The sequence below is a fragment of the Tupaia chinensis genome, unplaced genomic scaffold (assembly GCF_000334495.1).
Source record: "Tupaia chinensis unplaced genomic scaffold, TupChi_1.0 Scaffold000661_1, whole genome shotgun sequence".
In the NCBI taxonomy this organism is placed as follows: domain Eukaryota; kingdom Metazoa; phylum Chordata; class Mammalia; order Scandentia; family Tupaiidae; genus Tupaia; species Tupaia belangeri.
This window is the reverse complement of record NW_006160183.1, coordinates 3,491,264-3,510,929: the sequence shown is the minus strand read 5'-3', so window position 1 is coordinate 3,510,929 and position 19,666 is coordinate 3,491,264. Positions and strand designations below refer to the sequence as shown.

Below are 19,666 nucleotides of genomic sequence, written 5' to 3'. Positions count from 1 at the left end.
AATGTAAATTCTAGTGTATAATGCCGATTTCAAGTTAATTACTACTTGCATTTCTAAACGAGACTACAATTATAAATCCACAATAGCATGGTTTTATCATTTCCCTGCAACTTTGACTACAAATTATAGATAGGGACTGTGTGCCCACTCGGCACCACTAACCCTGTACGGTCTGCCCTATAGCTGTAAGATCCTCCTAAATGGATGCTTTTATCGTTCAGAGCTAACATCTGCTAAATCACACCATTGTTTCTTCAGCAGATGGCTTGTCAGGAGGCCAGATAATAAAGATGTGTTTACACTGTATATACAGCCAGACTAATGGTCTGATACCGATAGGGCCTGTTTGCTATGTCGATACTAATTAGCCAAGCAGAGCCAATGAAAGCTTTCCAAAAGACTGCATGTTAATACATTAGATTCATTAAGCTTCATTAAAAGGCAGAAACAAACATTTTAGGATATGGAATAAGTGCATTTTTATAATGTTGTTCTTAATTATTATACAGACAAAATGTTTTGACCACTTTATAAAAAATGGTTTTTAAAAAGGAGGCTAATCTTGTAAGAGTTTTCTGTTAGAAAGGCTTCCTACAAAAAAGTGCAATGATCACATCAAGTATTTTCCCTAATAAAATGTCTTCTCTGGAAATGAAAGAAAGAAAAGGCTGAAAAGGAAGTTTCAAAATAAAGCCAAATCAGAAAGTTAAGCAACAAACAAATAGTAAGAATATATTATCAAGCGTAATTAATTATATTAGGCTTAGCGCTATTGCAACAATGAGAAAATTAAGAGTATGCAGATCGGCTAATCAGCTATGCCTCTCTCATGAACTTATAAATAAAAATTTAAGTACGCATTTTGTTAACATTATTAGAAGTTAAGACAAAGACTATGGCAACATTCATATTCTTGCATATAATGTTATGTTTACAGGTTTTATGTTCAGCCTTCAGACCTTCTTAAGCAAAAACAAAGCCATTAGTGCAGGCATATAAGCAAATTGTGCCATAAGTCATGATCTTCAAACTCTATCCAAACAGCAATGCTAATAAAAACTAGCTGCAGAAATGCAAAAAGCACTGAGCTGTGCAAATGTAAATGACAAGCTTGCCAATCCATTAAAACTAATGGCCTACACTGTCCATGCAGCTCTGGTTGGATTCACATGCAAATTTGTATGCAAAGTGTTCAAGCACTTTGCAGGACATGATATACCATTAATACCAATTCGCATGTTATTCCAGTGGCAAGATACTTGCATCACATACTTCCTTTATGTGTTGGCTTACCTTGGAGCTTGCCATGCTTTCCCAACACTCTTACAAGGCTTACGTACTTGTTGGTGTCAAGGACAGCAGATGAATCTAATCGGTCACTAAAAATTAAAAACCACATTTATAGAACTTCAGGCTGCAATATTCATGATCACTTCTCATAAGCTCATTAGAAGGTCTAAATTCTTATTAATACTGGCCTCTAAAGATTTGCTTTTAAAGTCTTACACATATTCACATGCAATAACTAAAATTACTATAGGAAAAAGCTTTACATATATTGGGTTGTCAGAAAAGTCATGATGCATTTTTGCATAGAAAAAAAGAACAGAAAAATACGTCATGACTTTTCCGGTGACCCAATATATTGCACCACTCCATCTAACAACGATACCAATGAAGAGACTGGTTTCATAGTGCTGTGTGAACACTAAAATACCCCCAAAAGACATATTTTTATTTGATAAATCCCTCAGCATGAGAAACCAAAGATCGGAGAAATGGACAAAGTTTTATTTACACTACAATATAAAAAGGGAAATTTTATCAAGCTTTATAAAAAGATACTATCACCACTGCTATAATATGTAGCAAAAAATCTTGGCTTTAAGCACTTTATACTTAGAGCTCTGAATCTAAAATGTTAATACGTGATTTTGGTGTTGTTTGGTGTGATTTTTGTGTGAGTAAAAGACTATTAAGAAGTTGGGGAAAAAAAAGACAAGAATGTCTTATCATAGTTAAACAGAGATACCTTTCTGAAAGCAAGCCATAATTAATCAAAGAACTTCTTCCTATGAAATTTCAAAAACAATGACAGCAAAATAATTTTCTTAAATGACATTATATAAGAGAGTAATATTTAATCTAGACGATCCATCAAGGATTTTATATCAGTATAAATGTTGATTATTTGTTTCTGTGCCAGGGTACTCACAATTCTTGTTTCAAGCTCAATGCATCTTCTGCATTATCATGTCGACAGCACAAATTTATTAAAGCTGCATAGCCACCAACAACCATGTTTGACTCATATTTTGCTTTCAATTCAAGGGCTTTTTGCATATTCTAAAATAAAGGACAGATGTGAAACAATAAATTAATATAAAAGTAAAAAGGTGACATTTTCAGTTTAATGTTCAGAGTTAAGAAAAAGTTAATAGAACTTAAAAAAAAATGGCTTCATATTATCAACTTGACTCTGTCCCTCAGTATTTTCATTCACATTTTAAAAAGCAGGCAAGCCAGATATGTATATAAGGCTTACAAAATGTGTTATCTGTAATATAAAATTTGTCAATTATTTATGCCAAATTTGATGTTTTAGCTTTTGTATTCTATTGTTAGGGGGGAAAAAAAAAGTTCCAGATTAAATATTTCCCAAATCTGCTTCTACTCACAGTCCAATTTTCAGAAGCAGAAATAGGTATTACTGAAAAGTTCCTCAGTCCAGTTAAATATCCAAGTAACATAAATATTTTAAAATTTAATAGTACCACGGTATAATCTTAGTTAGTGACGATATTTTTCCCCCTAAAATCACTGGCTTATGACCAAATCATAAGGAGCTGGAAACTGGAAAAAAAACGTCTAGTGATATCCCACAAATCGCAGACACACACTAAAATGAGCACAAAGTACAGCTGGACGCCTGCTGGAAAAAGGCAAGAGACCCTTTATCTCAGAAAGAGCTTTTTTCCAGCAGGAAAATGGAATTTCAATCCCTGCATTAACAACCTAGTAATATTTGACTTGCAAATGACTACTGCATGTATCAGTTGCTTGACAATCTAGATATAAGAGACCGGAGCCATGGCTTGAAAGGACATTTGGCATGTATGATAAACCTATCACGGCTGTTACTATCATTCACTTTGCAGATTATCGTAAACAAACTACAGCAACCTGAAAACATGCCATTCAAGGTGTAACTGAAATTAGTTAACCTTTCATTTAATTGCATTCTTCACAAGTATGACATATGATAATCAATTATAAAAATCATAAATATTATATTTGATTTTGCTTACTGTTATCTATGAACAATTTTTACCTTCACTGCATATTTGAAATATTTAAACACATGTTACCTCTTCAGAACACAGCACTAATATGAGTTGCTTTAGGACATCTCCTATAGGTTGATTTTCAGCTTTTAGCTTTTCAAGTTGTGACTCCAAATCAGATGATGTAAACTGCACAGTCTAGAAATGGGGGGTGGGGGTGGTGTTCAAAAAAGAAGAAAAGAAAAAGTTACCACAAAAAGAAAATGTACCTTTTGTCATTCTTCTCTTTAAAGCGACTTTCCTTAATGTCACAAATGCCCTCAGGGATATTAACGTGGGAATCCATGGGAAGACTCCAGGGGCTTATGAACCTCCTAAGATAACGTGCAAAGTTCTTAGAGAAGTTGATTTTTCTGAGATGGGGAACAGGTTTTATCAACTTAGAGGCATAAAGTCACAAAAGTTAGGAACCACTGACTTTACAAGAACACAGTCTAGCACTGTCATTAAACGTGGTTACGATAGCATGTACAATCTACTCCAAAACCTACTTACTTTTCGAGAATCTATCTTCTCTCTTTCAACCAACATATTAACATCCTGAAATTGGGATACAAATTAACACAGAATTAGAAAACACATGGAAAAATATATTAGTCAATGTCATAAGCAACTTTTGGGTGTCTCATCTTATTTTAATGCTACTTTTCCATCTTTCCAAAATGTTGCATAAATTGTTCATACTTTATTAACCATTGTAATTAATATTTAAAATGTATTCTTCAATATACAAATAGTACATGCCAATAATCAATGAAAAGGTATATTTTAATGGTTGTAATAATTTTTTTTTTGCCAAAAACCTCATAGTTACGTAAAAATTTAACATGCTTTTATATATAAATGAACCATTTTATAAAGTTGATTACTATTTCACACACCTTAATCAATTCAGGAACATGGTAGCTATCCAGCAGATTACGAATGCCTCTGTAGATATTTTCAGGAATTTTTACATTCTATGTAAAGAGAAGGGAGGGGAAAAAAAAAAAACCACTGAGTTTTAGACAACTAAACTGAAATTTGTCTAACAGAAATTATCTCAGACATAATTTAAGTCTCCAACTCTTGCATGTCATTGAGAAGTGGTCTGGTTTTACTTAAAAGCAGCAATTTCAAATCTAATAGATACATGTCAGGCAGGACAGGCATTATATAGCAAAAAATGAAATGGTACCATCTCCTTCAGCTGATGGAAGTATTGTCTCAAACGCTCCTCCTTGGCCTGTACCTCTGAGTCACTCATGCTGTCAAAAAAGGTATATTTTAATGGTTGTAATAATTTTTTTTTTGCCAAAAACCTCATAGTTACGTAAAAATTTAACATGCTTTTATATATAAATGAACCATTTTATAAAGTTGATTACTATTTCACACACCTTAATCAATTCAGGAACATGGTAGCTATCCAGCAGATTACGAATGCCTCTGTAGATATTTTCAGGAATTTTTACATTCTATGTAAAGAGAAGGGAGGGGAAAAAAAAAAAACCACTGAGTTTTAGACAACTAAACTGAAATTTGTCTAACAGAAATTATCTCAGACATAATTTAAGTCTCCAACTCTTGCATGTCATTGAGAAGTGGTCTGGTTTTACTTAAAAGCAGCAATTTCAAATCTAATAGATACATGTCAGGCAGGACAGGCATTATATAGCAAAAAATGAAATGGTACCATCTCCTTCAGCTGATGGAAGTATTGTCTCAAACGCTCCTCCTTGGCCTGTACCTCTGAGTCACTCATGCTGTCAATCAAGTTATAAAGAAAATAGCCAACAGCTTCTGTGGAAAAAAACAAGAGAAAGCATTCCACTAAAATTACCGAGACTGTCATGTTATCAAGATTAATTTATAAGAAATCATTTTGGTGTGAGATGTCACCCTGATGAGAGGCTCTGAAATGGCAACAATGATCACTGAGGCATAGAGATTATGTGGTTTGGGAGCACATATCTAACTGGTGAGTGAAAGGAATATTAATTATTTTCAGACCGAGTGACAGCTTTTCAGTACTGAATCTTACTTCAATCTATTTTTTTCCACCACTCTGTGACAGAAGTGGTCCTGCCCAAGGCCTTACCCCTCTCCTGTCCAAATCACAAGTAGTAAGAATAAATGTCTTGCACACATTTCTATACTAATTTTTTTTGTGCCTAATATTTAGGGAATCATATGAAATTAGAAAAGGACTGTTAAATGTTGAGTATAAAGTTAAATAATTTTAATAAGTGGATATAGTAATCCTGTGGAGAGCTGCCTATTAGCCAATGAAAAATCAAGATTAACAAAGATGTTTTGTAACAACAGTAATTTTCCTATGCGTTCAAGCATAAAATTTATAGGGCCATGAGTTAATACCTAGGATAGGAGATTTGAACTTTCAAGAAGGGTACTTTCTTGCAGAAAACTATTTATTCTAAGTGTCATCATAGAAAAGTAACATTAAATGTAAAATAATGCATATTGGGTAATTAATTATATTTAAGAGTAAGAAAATCCACAAGCCCCTACACTTCAGATGTTTAAAATTAACTACTCCTACAAAACACTAAAATGATATAAACACTAAGTAAGAATAGTGGATTTGTAAGACTATTTCCATACAGGTGCTATAAAAAGCATATCCTCGATCTGAAAAGAAGCAGTCTCCCAACCTTGTCTTAAAAAAATAATTATAATAAAATTGAACATCTCACAGATTTTAAAATGTGCTTATCGATATAAAGATTTATAACCCAATGTTTTCACATTTCAGTTTCAGAAAGAAAGTGTTTACTGCTGTAATCCTTCTAGCCCATCATTACACAGAAGAATGGATTTGTGGATAAGTTACAATCATCGAAATTGAAACGCTACCCGTTGGTCCTGGAGGCTCTTGGCAATAACGTCCATCCTTGTACAACAATTCTGTTATCTGGTAAGACAGAAAATTCGTGCATTGCAGCAAGAGAAGCAAACAAGAACAAATACAATCTGAAATTGAATTCTTGAAATTATAAAGCCTCTTTGCAGTAAGGTATTATTCTACATCACAGTAATTCAACACTACCCCCACCCGCCAAAGAGATTGTTTTTAAATAATAGGTTTGTCTTTTTTAAAACAAAAACAAACCCAGGTTGAAGGAAAACTGCAATGTTTTATGAAACGTCACAGGAAAGTCTCTAAACTGATTTGTTTATGTATCATTTTAAATGAATTGTTATAAATAGAAAATGGCTTACAGGAATTATCAACCAATATTATTTCTCATCATATTGTTTGTATGCTTGTTGAAATGAGACCATTTTCCTCCTACGAAGTAAGGTTTAACAGAAATAATAAAGTAAAATAGCCTAGACCACTGAATAATGTATGTTTTAGTTATTCAATGATATTTTCACATTCATTTGAATGGCACTAAAATAAAAGAGGCAAATAGTTCTAAAGTGTTGATTCTCATGGATCATTACCAATCGACTTTACCAACACTAAAAAACATATACAACACTATTTTTGAACACTTATTCTATAAAACTTTAACAAGTCCAAATATAAATTTTGCTATAAAAATTGTTATGCAAGCTGCAGTGCTGACTTGGAAGACTGCACACAGCCTATGACTGTATATCCTCAGGCTGAAGACACTAAGAATGGGAACATATAGTGGTTGTCCAAAGTGATCTAACTTAGGAATTCTGGACTACTTTAGGTATCTACTATGACTGGACTTACTTGCTCCTACAACAGTGCCTGGCATATATTGTCAGTGTTAAAGGCTAGTTACTTCTATTTCCTTGCTAATTTGAAAAATTAGGCAAAAGTGATCATATGCCATCATGAAAAATCCCACTGTGGGTAAATGGCAATCCAAGGGACAGTTAAGGTAGAAATGAGGATTGTTAAAAAGCAGAGCAAAACGAAATGAATCCTTACCTACAAACTGTTTTTAGTCAACTGTTTGTAGAATGTAACAAACTCTACAGAAATTGTAGTCATAAATTAAAGACAGCCATATTTAATATAAAATTGTGAACAAAGATACAATTAATGAATAAACCAATGAAAATCTCTCTGGTCAAAAAGGAGTTATTTCTATATGTAATACCCTGACTATACGTTAGCACTGACTACACAGTTGGAATGGCAGTTTGACTAACGTTAGAAATAGAATAGAATAAAATTTAGATTTATGAAGTATATTTAAAATTAGAAATCCCAAGTTAAAAATGCGAATTTTATTAAGTTCAAAATCCTTCTTGTAATTCACTATAATTGCTCTTACTGCAAAAAATCAGTTAACGTCTTAAAACTGTAACAGTATAAAGTTGATCTGTATATCATTCATATACAGAAACACAAATGAATATACATACGAGAACATCTCAAAAAGCTCATGGAATAATGGAATTCAAGTCTGAGTTTATTTTGGTGTGAAGAAATTTTGAAATTCGTAAGTAGTTTTCTTTCATCAAACATGTTCCATGCTTTTAATGAAAAGCCCCTCACATACAGTGAGAAAATCTAGGATTAAAGTAAGTTCAAAAGGCACTGTAGTATTTTAAGAGTTTGCTTTCAGAAAAGTTGAAAACCTTAAGTAATCATTTAGGACTAAGTCAAGATCTACTTCCAGAATATATTTCAGCTGGTTTAAATATACCAACTTCAAGATTATAAATTTGTTAACTTATTACTGTGATTATAATTATGTGAAGGTATTCATAAAACATTTGCTCTCAAAAAGCTCCATGGCTTTCTATTTACATTATGATCTGCAATACTAGGAGTACTCACCTTGCTCCAGAGATTTATATCCATAGACCTGCAGAGGGCAGCAAAGGTTTAAAAATAAACCAGAGGTTCAAAAACACTTTAAATTGAAATACACTGGGAATTATTTTATGTGATATGTACATATCAAAACCTTAAAATAAATAAACAAATGTTTGCAAAAACAAGTTGAATTTTCAGGACAAGCTAATTTAGAAAGGCCCTGACCTATTTTGAATCTTCAAAATAAAGACTGATTTGGGCAAGGATCGCTATATTGGTAGAACCATGCTTAAATCTTGGGGTCCAAGTTTGATCTGCATGGTCTCAAAGTATCTAGCCAGCCTGCTTGTTACTTTAGTGGCAAAATCAATAAATACACAACGGAGAAACCGAACACCTTGACTGAGTGACCAAAACATAATTATAACTGTTAGTCAAGATGTAATCGCTGGGGGGAAATGGGTGCAAAGAACACAGGCCATCTGCGTCCTATCTTTGTAATTTCCTGTGATTCTGTATTATTTCAAAATTTTTAAAAATATGTTAAATATATTTTCATAGCCCCGTGGAATCCTTTATGATCATCCCTCCTACTAAAAGCACATTTAAAAAAAGTTTTGAATAAAGATCAATATGTAGGAAAAAACATTTAAGAAGTCATATGCTTAATACAGTATTTGTTTAAATATTCATCTTGCTGCAGGGCATGTGTGCTCGCTAGAGAGAGATGGAGAGAGGGAAAGTGAGAAATCATCCACCATGGCCATGCTGCAATCCCTTCTCCTCCATTCTCCTCTTGGGACTTTGGGCACGCACATGTGCCCGGAGTGATTTTCAGGCTGCTGGGGTTCGGAACTTGGACTGCAGTTGGTCATTTGGGATTTGTGAAAAAAAGTCTTTGAGAAATCAGTTAACAGAAGAATGATACACTAATCTAAAAATCTTATTTCTAGGCTGTAGTGGAAAACAAACAAATATTACAAGAGCTTTTTTTTTTTTTAGTTTATTAGACACTGAGTGCTTTTAATAGTTTAACACTGATGATACTTGATAATTAAGAGTTAACTAACAGGCTAACATTTAAAAATGTATACTTTAATAAAGTATATAAACAATTAGGTAAACTTAGAGCTGACCAAAATACATAAATTAGGAGATACAAAAGTCTATCTAAATTTTCTATATTTCTTTTTTTTTTACAGAATATTTATTAAAGTAAATTGTTTAATATGCAATTTCTCATTTTGGAAGTCCTTTTTGTAAAGACAAATCTTCCGTCTGATGAAAACAGCAGCCACTGTGATTACTCTGGACCACCATGGTGGATAAATGAAATTTCTTCCTGAGACACAAGTTTTCTTCTGTACTTCTGGGGCACAGTTTGTATTATTTCTGCTGTGTCTGGTGGACCCTAATACATCAGCAAATCTGGTGATTTACTTCCCTTAGAATACTGAGACTGCAGAAGAATGGGATGGTGGTCCTGCTGATCTCCAAGTTTCTGATACACGTGGTTTCAGACTTCTGTCAGAGAACCTTACTAATGGCAGAGAACCTTACTAATGGCGTATGTGGCTTGACTCCCTGCACGACCCTGCTGGCAGATGCCATCTTGCTGCTGCCCATCATGACCCCAGAGAAGGAAGGCACAAGAGCTTTCACTGAATACATCCATAGATTACAGAGCAGCCTCCTCTGATTACTTACTAGTTCTATATGCAAAAAAAAGTAACATAGGCTTGGCTCCATAACTTAGCGGTTAAGGGAGCTGGATCACATATGGCCAATCATAGTTCAAATCCTGGCCTGGTGGCTTGAAAAACATGCAAGGCACTTACATATGCCTCAGATTCCAAAAGGATGGTGCAATGGAAGAGTAAGGACTGTGCTGTGACTATACCCCACTGGGATGCTTTCTCCTGTCTCTGTTTCTCTGCTAAGTACATAAACCCTTTGGCAAGGAAAACAAAAAAAACTTTTTCCAAGTATTAAGTGGAGAAAGAATGAGGCCTTGAGATAGAAGGATAAAACACTGCACAGTGAAGAGTAAGATATAGTAAAGGCTACTGAGAGTTTTCATTCCAAGGAATTTTAACCTCCAGATACCCACTACATCTAAGAAAAAGGGGGGGAGTAGGAAAAATCAAGAAGTTTGAAAGAAAGCAAGAGCTTAATGATCCAATGTGTACAATATGAAGTGGCAGGACTCGGAATGGTTCTTCACCTTCACTGTATCCTGTCCCCTCTGGCAATTTGGTGGATTCTTCTTTTTTTTGTTTAAGAGAGATTTTTGCTATAAGGCATGTGATCACCAGAGACAGAGAGACGGAAAGTGAGAAATCAGCCCCCAGGGGAGATAGACATACCACAGTCCCTTCTCCTCTATTCTCCTCTCAGGACTTTGGGCACATATGAAAGCATACATGCCTGGCATGAGTTTTAAGCCACTGGATCCAGGACTCGAACTGCAGTAGATTATGTGGGAGTCCAGCGAAGTAAGCATTACGCCATCTGCTGGTCCTGGATTCCTCTTCTTAACTAGCTCACCCAAGGATTTTCTGAGTTGACTGTGGATGTTACACTGACAATTTGCATCTAAATTTGCTCCTTTTCAATACCAATCTTCCATAAAAGGCTTTTCAATGACATAAAATAAATGAGAAGTACAGATAACTGGTAATAAATATTACAAGTTAGAAGCAGATAGACAGTGACAACTGATTTAAAAGTAAATTTCAAATCCTAGAACAAGAGGGAGGAAATCTGAGACCAAACCAATCTGCAAAATCTTCAGAAAACAGGGTCTAAAAAAAACAAAACAAAACAAAAAAACAGGGTCTATACTACCAAGGCAAGAGATAATGACTAACATTTAGGTCCCTAGATCCACTCTGACCACAGCAGAATTCATCTCTGGAGAATAAACATAAAGTCTCTGGATAACAGAATCTGGAAACAAAAGGCACTAAAGGTTCAATACAGGAGTCCCCAGTGCTCTCCCTCAAGCAGTATTGTGAAGACTTTTCATTAAAGAAAGTCCCACCCTATGAGGAAAGAGACAAAGATACTGACATTGAAAATCACAATAATCACTCACAGATAATCCAGAGTAAAGCTCTAAACAAGCCACACTAACACACTTTTTACATTTCCAACTTTTAATCAAAGATATGTAGACACTGGGGGAGAAAAGAAAAATAGAAAGATTTCAAACTTGAAGTAGACAATAAGAATGGAAAAGAAAGCTATCCAAAAAGCTATCATTAACATATTCTGAGAGATAACAATTTGTTATTTATGAAATAGTAAAATGTTATTTTATGAAAAAAAAGTTCAGAGAATCTAAAAGAGATTTTCAAAACTAAAAGATGCAGTAGCAGAAATGAAAAATTCAATGGAAGTAGTAAGCGACAGAGTTAAAGAAAATCACAAATAGGCCAGTCTTGTGGCTTGGTGGTCCTATAAGGCTGATCACCAGTTCAAATGGCTTGAAAACCACACCAGGCCAAATCAAACCAAACAAACAAAAGAAAGCAGAGAGGAAAAAAAGAACACTATCCTAAGAGTTCCAAAAAAAGAGAATTATTTTTTTAAAATAAAATGTCCCAGAACTGAAAGATATGAATGGCCAGATTAGAAGGACCTAATAAACACCCAGCACAATTGACTTAACAGTACATAAGGTTGCTCTACAATGATAACAGTACATAAGGTTGCTCTACAATGACATGTCAGAACACTAGAGGAAAAGGGAAAAAAATTCCAAGTTCCAGAAGATTCTCTAAACTTCCATAGTTGATTCCAAAAAATTCCAAAACACGAATGATAAGAGACTCCTTAAATTTCCAAAGATAAAAATAAAGCCACAGGTAATTTGCTCTTTGCCAAATGTCAAAACACAAGTAATAAGGGGAAGATTCTACAGCTTTCCTGAGGAAAATGCTATAAAAATAAGCCACATATAAAAAGTCAGGAATCAGAATGGCTTAAGCTCTTCAATAATAACATAAGGAAGAACACACGAGGCAATTTCCCCACAATTCTAAAGACAGGAACAAGCAGATAGTACAATGGTTACATTGCTGGACTCCCGCACAGTCAACTGCGGTTCAAGTCTCAGACCTGGCGACTTAAAACTCATGCCGGGAGCGTGTGTGTGTGAGTGCCCAAGATCCCAAGAGGAGAGTAGAGAAGTAACTGCAGCATGACCACCCTCCCTGGGGGATGATTTCTCACTTTCTGTCTCTCTGTCTCTCTAGCAAGTGCATGTGCCCAGCAGCAAAAATCTCTCACAAAAACAAAAAACGAAACTAAAGACAAATGATTTCCAATCTAAAATTCTATATGCAGTCAAATTATCAATCATGTTTAAGACTGGAATATAAACATTAAGGGCTCAAAAATTTTACCCTCCACATGCTTTAATAAAGCTACTGAAGAATGTCCTCCACCAAACATGACAGGGAACAAAGAAAAGGAAGGTATCACATACAGAAAGCAGAAAGATTCAATGCAGAAGAAAAGAACAAAAAGAATATTCCTGATGGAAGTGAAGGGAAAATTCAGGTGAAGGGATAACTACACATGTAGAACTAATCAGTCCAAACTGTGGGCTTTCACATCACTACCAAGGTACCTGTAATATCTTCTTTTTAGCCTCAGGTATCAGTATTTTCTGACCAAGCACTGACAAAATACTTCCTCTCCCCTTCATGTCCTGCTCCCTGGACTGGCCAAGGACATGGATTTTACCCAAAGAAGTGTTCTATTTTGGCTTACTCCTGAATGTTCAAGCTGAGATGCAGAACACACTTAAATATCTGTTGGTATTTCTGCCAGATGCCTACTTTTGATATTTGACCACAGACTTCCTCCTAACAGTAAACTATGCTTCTCAGGACTCACTCATGACCTTCCTAGAAAAGGCTTTTGTAAACTTTTTTTCCCAAGGTATTTGCCATTGGGATATACACGTGCTGGAGAGAGACAGAGACAGCAAGAGAGAAAGTAAGAAATCATCTGGGGGCAGGGGGAGTCATGCCACAATTCCTTTTCCTCCTGGGATTCTGAGCATGTATGCACATGCCCCTGGCATGATTTTTAAGCCGTCAGGTCTGGGACTTGAACTGCGATCAGCCATGTGACAGTCCAGTGCCTTAAACACACTTCGCCACGTGCTGGTCCTGAGGCTTTTGTAAACTTTTAGGAAAAGTGAAGCCAGATCATAACTCAGAGATTCTGTTCAGGTTATATCCTCCTAAAGATCTGATATAAGAGTGGCAAACAGTATTCCTTCTTCCTTCCTACCAAATGATGTATTATTTGGGCACAAGTGGCACAATTCTAGAGAAAAGCAAGCGAATGATTACACATAAATCAGGATAGCAGGGACACGAGGGCAGCCATCATGGAAACAAGAAAGAACATACAAAAGGCTTTAAGGTACTTCTGACATTCTAATTTCTAACCCCCCCGATTTTGGGTAACCATGTGTTTTCTCTTTTAGATAGTACATCCGAGTTGTAGATATGACTCCAAGTGTACCATTTAACACACAAGAAAAAAAACTAAAAAATAAGATTTCCAAGTTCTCACAACTAATAAAATAATAACCATTTTGAACCCAGACAGTTTGGCTGAGACTCAACACTTGCTGTTTGATATATTAACAAATTAATTTTTGCTTTTTCTTCTGCTCACAACCGAAAGCTTTTGAGGAAGCAGAATCTGAGAAAAGACAAACTACAAAGATAGTTTTCTCTACACCTAACTTCGTTTATGTTTTTCCCGAATGAATGACAGATTTCAAGAAAAAGTTAATACCAATTTTGTTGAGGACCGATTTCAGTTTTCAAGTGAGGGTTTTCCAATGGTTTAACAAAATTTGAAAACAAAACATTCTGGTGCCAGATTATGAAGGAACAAACACAATGTGCCATCTCTCAGTTCTGGGTGGTAAGGACACCATCAGAGGGAGCTCCACTGGACGACTGAAAAGGCGGCCTTCAAATCTGGCATTAAACTTGGCAGCTTCAATAGACCTACTATCTAGTACTATGCATGTTAGAATCAGATATCTAATTCCTTTTTCTTTTTTTGCTATAGGGCACATGCGCTCACTGGAGAGACAGAAAGACAGAGAGACAGAAAGTGAGATATCACCCCCTCCCCCAGGGGGATGGCCATGTCGCAATCCCTTCTCCTCCATTCTTTTCTGGATTTGGGGCACGTACACATGCCTGGCATGAGTTTTAAGCCGCCAGATCCCGGACTCAAGCCACAGTTGACCATGTGGGAGTCCAGCAACATAACCACTACATCATCTCCCGGTCCCTGATTTTTTTCCAACATACCAAGTAACACTGACTCAACAGTACAGACTCCCACTTGTCAAGTTCAGACTGTTTGCTATTGGGCCAGAAAATCCTTCCCTGTATCACAGAACTTTTGTTTCTATGTACTGTAAACACTTAACGTGTCTCCTTAAAAATTTAAAAACATTTCTTTATATTAGAGGGCCAGCAGGTGGCGTGGCAGTTAAAGGTGCTGGATTCCCACCTGGCTGACAGCAGTTCAAGTCCTGGACCTGGTGGTTTGCTTTCTCGCTTTACCTTTCTCTTTCTCTGTGTCTCTCTCTGGTCAAATTAAAAAATAATAACAAATGGAATTAAATAAATTTTTTTAAAAAGAAATGTTTATATTAGGGGCCATCAGGTGGCATAGTAGTTAAGGGTGCTAGACTCCCACGTGTCCAACTGCAGTTTGAGTGCCAGATCTGGCGGCTTGCTTTCTCACTTTTCCTTTCTCTCTTGCTCTCACTCTGTGTCTCTCTGGTCAAATAAAAGTAAATACATAAATAGTTAAAAAAATTATTAAAAACAGGAATGTTTATATTACTAGCCAAGTTTTGAACTAACTTCAGTGCCATTTTATCTCTTAGAAGGGACCAGCAGTTAGTGTAATGGCTATGTCGCTGGACTTCTATGTAGTTGACTGTAGTTTGAGTCCCGGACCCAGTGGCTTAAAGTCATGCCAGATGCGTGTATGTGCGTGCCCAAGATTCTGAGAGGAGAATGGAGGAGAAGGGAATGTGGCATGGCCATCCCCTGGGGGGATGATTTCTCATTTTCTGTCTTTTTGTCTCTTTCTGTCTTTCTGGTGAGTGCATGTGCCCTGTACTAAAAAACAAACAAACAAACAAACAAAAAAAAAACCACCTCTCCAAAAAAAAGAAGTGACTTATTTGTGGTAGTGATATTTTCAGTAATATACAGAATGCACCCTGCCCTCTTTCTCATTTGCAGACCACATGCTAGGAACTACTGCCTCTCAGAACTTGAGGTATAATTTACTTTCAAATCTGCATTCCAATAATGAAGCGAAGTATATATCCAAATTTCTCTTAGGTTTACCTAAATGACCATGATATCTAATTATAATGTTCTACAACCTTTTTCTAAGGCAGTTTTTACCATAGGGCACATGCGCTCACCAGTGAGACAAAGACAATGAGAGGGAAAGTGAGAAATCGCACCCCCCCACCCCCCATCCCCCCGGCCCCGGGTCACAGCAGCCCCTTCTCCTCCATTCTCCTCTGGGGATCTTGGTCATGTATGCACACATGCCCAGTGTGAATTTCAAGTCACCTGGTGGGGGACTCAAAGCATGGTCAACCATGTGGGAGTCCATCGACATAACCACTACGCCATCTGCTATTTCCAGTGTTCTACAACTTCTTAGATTTTGGATTAAATAATGACTTTTGGCGAGGATTAACTTTTGGCGAATCTCTTATGTGCTAGTAATTATGGGAGTCACAGAGTTACCTTGGACTCCACAAGCAATGACACAACTGACCTGTGATTCAATGCCCATCAGACCTTTTTTTCCCAATTAGCCAGGTCCTTTTTTATTTATTTATTTATTTTTTTCGTTTTTTGGAGAAGTTTTTGCTATAGGGCACGTGCACTCTCCAGAAAGACAGAGAGAGACAGACAGAAAGCAAGAAATCACCCCCCGGGGGGATGGCCACGCTGTAATCCCTTCTCCTCCATTCTCCTCTCAGGATCTTGGGCACACACACACAATCGCCTGGGGTGAGTTTAAGCCGCCGGGTCCGGGACTCGAACTGCGGTCGACTACATGGGAGTCCAATGACATAGTCATTACGCCAACTGCTGGTCCCCCAATCAGCAAGTTCTAAAGCTGCTAGAGAGCAGGACTTGGAGAAACATAAAATGTGGCCATTTCAAACATTATACTGAAGGCACTGACAAAGGGATTTAAAAATATATATACGATTTGATTAAAATCAAATGTAAGAGCAGTTTGGCTACATTAATGCCAAGATAATGGATTGCAATTACATTTCAAATTTTTAGTTGTTTTTGGGTGGGGAGGAAATAAATCACTACTAATCACAAGATGCTTCCATTTATGCACATATTCTTTTGAATAATGGCAAGTTATTACAAGCTAAAATTTTTCTATATTTACAGTAAGAAAAAATTAATCACCAAATATAGTTTTAGAACTTACATATAAGTATGCTCCTGGAAAGGGTTAGTTTAAACTTATTTTTTCTAAGACTGTGGCAAGATCAAAAGGGATCTGCAACTCTCTGAACCTTGGATGCTCCTGGGTGATGGGCCCTTTGCTAACATTAACCAGTTTTTTCAATACGTGGCTATTTAAAAACTCAGGAGACAAATGAAGCATTTTAAATACTCACAGAATAGAAAAATGACTGAAGAGAATTTAAATCAGAAGAGAAGCAAGGCACCCAGTCTGGTGGCATTTAAAACGAAGGTATTTTGGGACCAGCCAGATGGTGTAAAGCTTATGTTGCTAGACTCCCATGTAGTCGACCGTGGTTCACGTCCTGGATTCGGCAGCTTGAAACACACCAGGCGCGTGTACGTGCATGCCCAAAATCCCAAGAGAAGAATGGGGGAGAAGGAATTGTGGCATGGCAATCCCCCCTGGTAATTTTTCACATTCTGTCTCTCTGGTGAGTGAACACACCCTATAGCAAAAATCTCTCTTTAAAAATAAATAAATAAATAAAGTAATCAATTTTTTATATTCTCAATATATCTATTCAAATGAAAATATATAAGGCCAGCAGGCAGCATGGTGGTTATGGCGCTGGATCCTACATGGCAGTTCAAATTCTGGACCCAACAGCTTGAAAAACAAACAGGATGCATGTGCAAGTGTGTCCAAAATCTTGAGAGGAGAATGGAGAAGATTGTGGCATGGCCATCCCGCCTGGGGAGGGGGTGATTTTTCACTTTCCTTTTCCCTGTCTCTGGCAAGCACAAGTGCTCTATGGTAAAAATCTTTAAAAAAAATTTTTTTTTCGATCACTAAAAATAAAACAAAATCCACGATTCCCACAGCATCCAATCTGGCTTCGTTGATTACAATGCTGTGAAAACTCCCCTCTTGTGATACTCAGTGACCTTCCCAAAGGTCACATTGCGTTCTCTAGGCCTCCCTACGTCTGTGATGGTGCAACACTGCCTTTCCTTTCAGATTCCACCGGTTCTCATCCTCACTGGATTTCAATAACTGCACAGAAAGAATCTTGTCCTTAAATTTCCCGCTCATTTCTCTATAAGAAGTTTGAAAACAAAAACCACACTTCTAAAATCATGTAGAGAATAAACATTCCCAATATATAAATGCCACCTTCTGTGTATCCAATAATCGACCCACAGACACTTGGGTTGTTTCCACCTCTGACTATTGCGAACGTGCTTCCCTTGACAGTCACCCCCTCGCTGATCCAACTCTGATCTCCACCAAACAGCACCATAAGGAAAAAGCACAGGCATTTCAAGATCAATAAGTTTAAAAGTCCTCGCATCATCTCCCCATTTCTATTTTAAACCTACTCCTCTTTTGCCATCTTGGTTAATGTTCTCTCCCCCTTTTCACCAACCTGTCACGCGCACCAAGTCATCCTACCCTGTGAACTTACTCTGCAACTTCTATGTCTCATTATTTCTACTGCTACAGCCCTGAGCTCTCACCACCTGGGCAGAAATCTGCTGCAGGCCTGAGACAGCTGTCCTGAGAAAGGACTGCTTCCAAGGCTCGCCTTTGGTTGGCACCTGGGAATTTAAATCACGGGAGGCATCCCTCCATTCTCTAAATGGTTATAAGAATGGCTCACTGTGCCCTAAACTATTTATGTTGGACATACACTTTCCTTCTGAGGGTCTGGAATTCTGACACACGCTAACCGTGTACATATGTGACTGACACAATAAAAACCTTGGATTCCTAGGCTCACGTGAGTATCCCCGATACATATTTCATAGCATTATCACAGCTCACTGCTAGAAAAACTGAACCTGTCCTATGTGACACCACTAGGAGAGGATTCTTGCTTCTTCTAGACCTTACCCCCGTTTGCCTTTTCCCTTTGCTGATTTTGCTTTGTAATAATCTTAGCCATGAATACAAATACAGGTTAAGTACTTATTGAATACCTGAATCACTGAGTCTGGGGGTGGTCTTAAAGATCCTGATGCATTATCTTATTGTTAAAATAATTCAAAGAAAAAATCTAGAGAATTCCATTTCCCAGCAATGATCGGGCGTACACCCTAAGGCAAAAAACTAGTAGAAAGGGCCAGCAGGTGGTACGGTGGTCGAGGTGCTGGACTCCATGGCTGGCTACAGTTAAGTCCAAGACCTAGAGCTTGCCTTCTCACTTCCCTCCTCTCTCTCTGCTCTCTCTAGTAAACATACGTGCCCTATAGCAAACGTAAAAAGAATAACAGTAATAATAATTAATAAAATAGACATTTTTAAAAGAAGAGAATAAAGAGACATAGCAACACATGAACTTAACTAAATCCTCAGTCAAAAAGTAAAACAACTATAAAATTATTTTTGGAATTGGGGAAATCTGAACTTGAACTCTATATAATACAGTTTTGTCAGGTTTTAGGTGTGACACTAGTATTATGATTATATAGATAATGACCTTATTCCTTTTTTTTTTAACTTGCCAAAAGGCTCATGTACTGGCCAGAGAGAGAGAAAGAGAGGAAGAGAGAGAGAGAGAGAGAGAAGGAAATCAAGGAAGCACACCCCATGGGGAATAATCATGCTCCAATCCCTCCTCCACTTCTCATTTCGAGATCTGGGACATATATGCACAAGGTGTTTCTCAAGCCAACAGGTCCGGGACTTGAACTACGCAGCCAGCCACGTGAAATCCAGACACTTTAACAACCACAGGCTGGCCTAATGACCTTCTACTTAAGAGATATATACGAAAAGATCCAGTGTTATAATGTCTAATACTTCAAATATTTTGCAAAAAAAAAAAAAAAAAGGAATGCATACATGTATATGTGTGTATTTATATACTTTGTGTGTAGAGAAAGTGGGCATGAGAGAGCAAGTAAATACAGCAAAATATGAGAATTGGTGATTCTAGATAAAAGGTATATGGGTGTTTCTGATATTGTTCATTCAACTTTTAAGTTTGAATAGTTTTTTAAAGTAATTATTTAATTTTATTTATTATTATTTAATTTGCTATAGGGCATAT

General features: G+C 36.7%; 1 protein-coding gene and 1 pseudogene across 1 annotated transcript in view; both read right to left on the bottom strand.

Annotated features, from left to right (window-relative positions):
* The window catches only part of LRPPRC (leucine rich pentatricopeptide repeat containing), a 113,772-nt gene that overhangs the window by 60,188 nt on the left and 33,918 nt on the right, over nt 1–19,666 (bottom strand). The window contains exons 15-22 of the mRNA XM_006159906.3: nt 8,116–8,143; nt 6,201–6,258; nt 5,020–5,126; nt 4,724–4,801; nt 3,840–3,884; nt 3,369–3,482; nt 2,216–2,346; nt 1,294–1,379 (exon numbers count right to left, since the gene is read on the bottom strand). Of these exons, the coding sequence (XP_006159968.1) occupies nt 1,294–1,379; nt 2,216–2,346; nt 3,369–3,482; nt 3,840–3,884; nt 4,724–4,801; nt 5,020–5,126; nt 6,201–6,258; nt 8,116–8,143 (647 nt within the window). The remainder of the gene's footprint in view (nt 1–1,293; nt 1,380–2,215; nt 2,347–3,368; nt 3,483–3,839; nt 3,885–4,723; nt 4,802–5,019; nt 5,127–6,200; nt 6,259–8,115; nt 8,144–19,666) is intronic.
* LOC102470778 (28S ribosomal protein S36, mitochondrial-like) lies at nt 9,398–10,361 on the bottom strand (annotated as a pseudogene).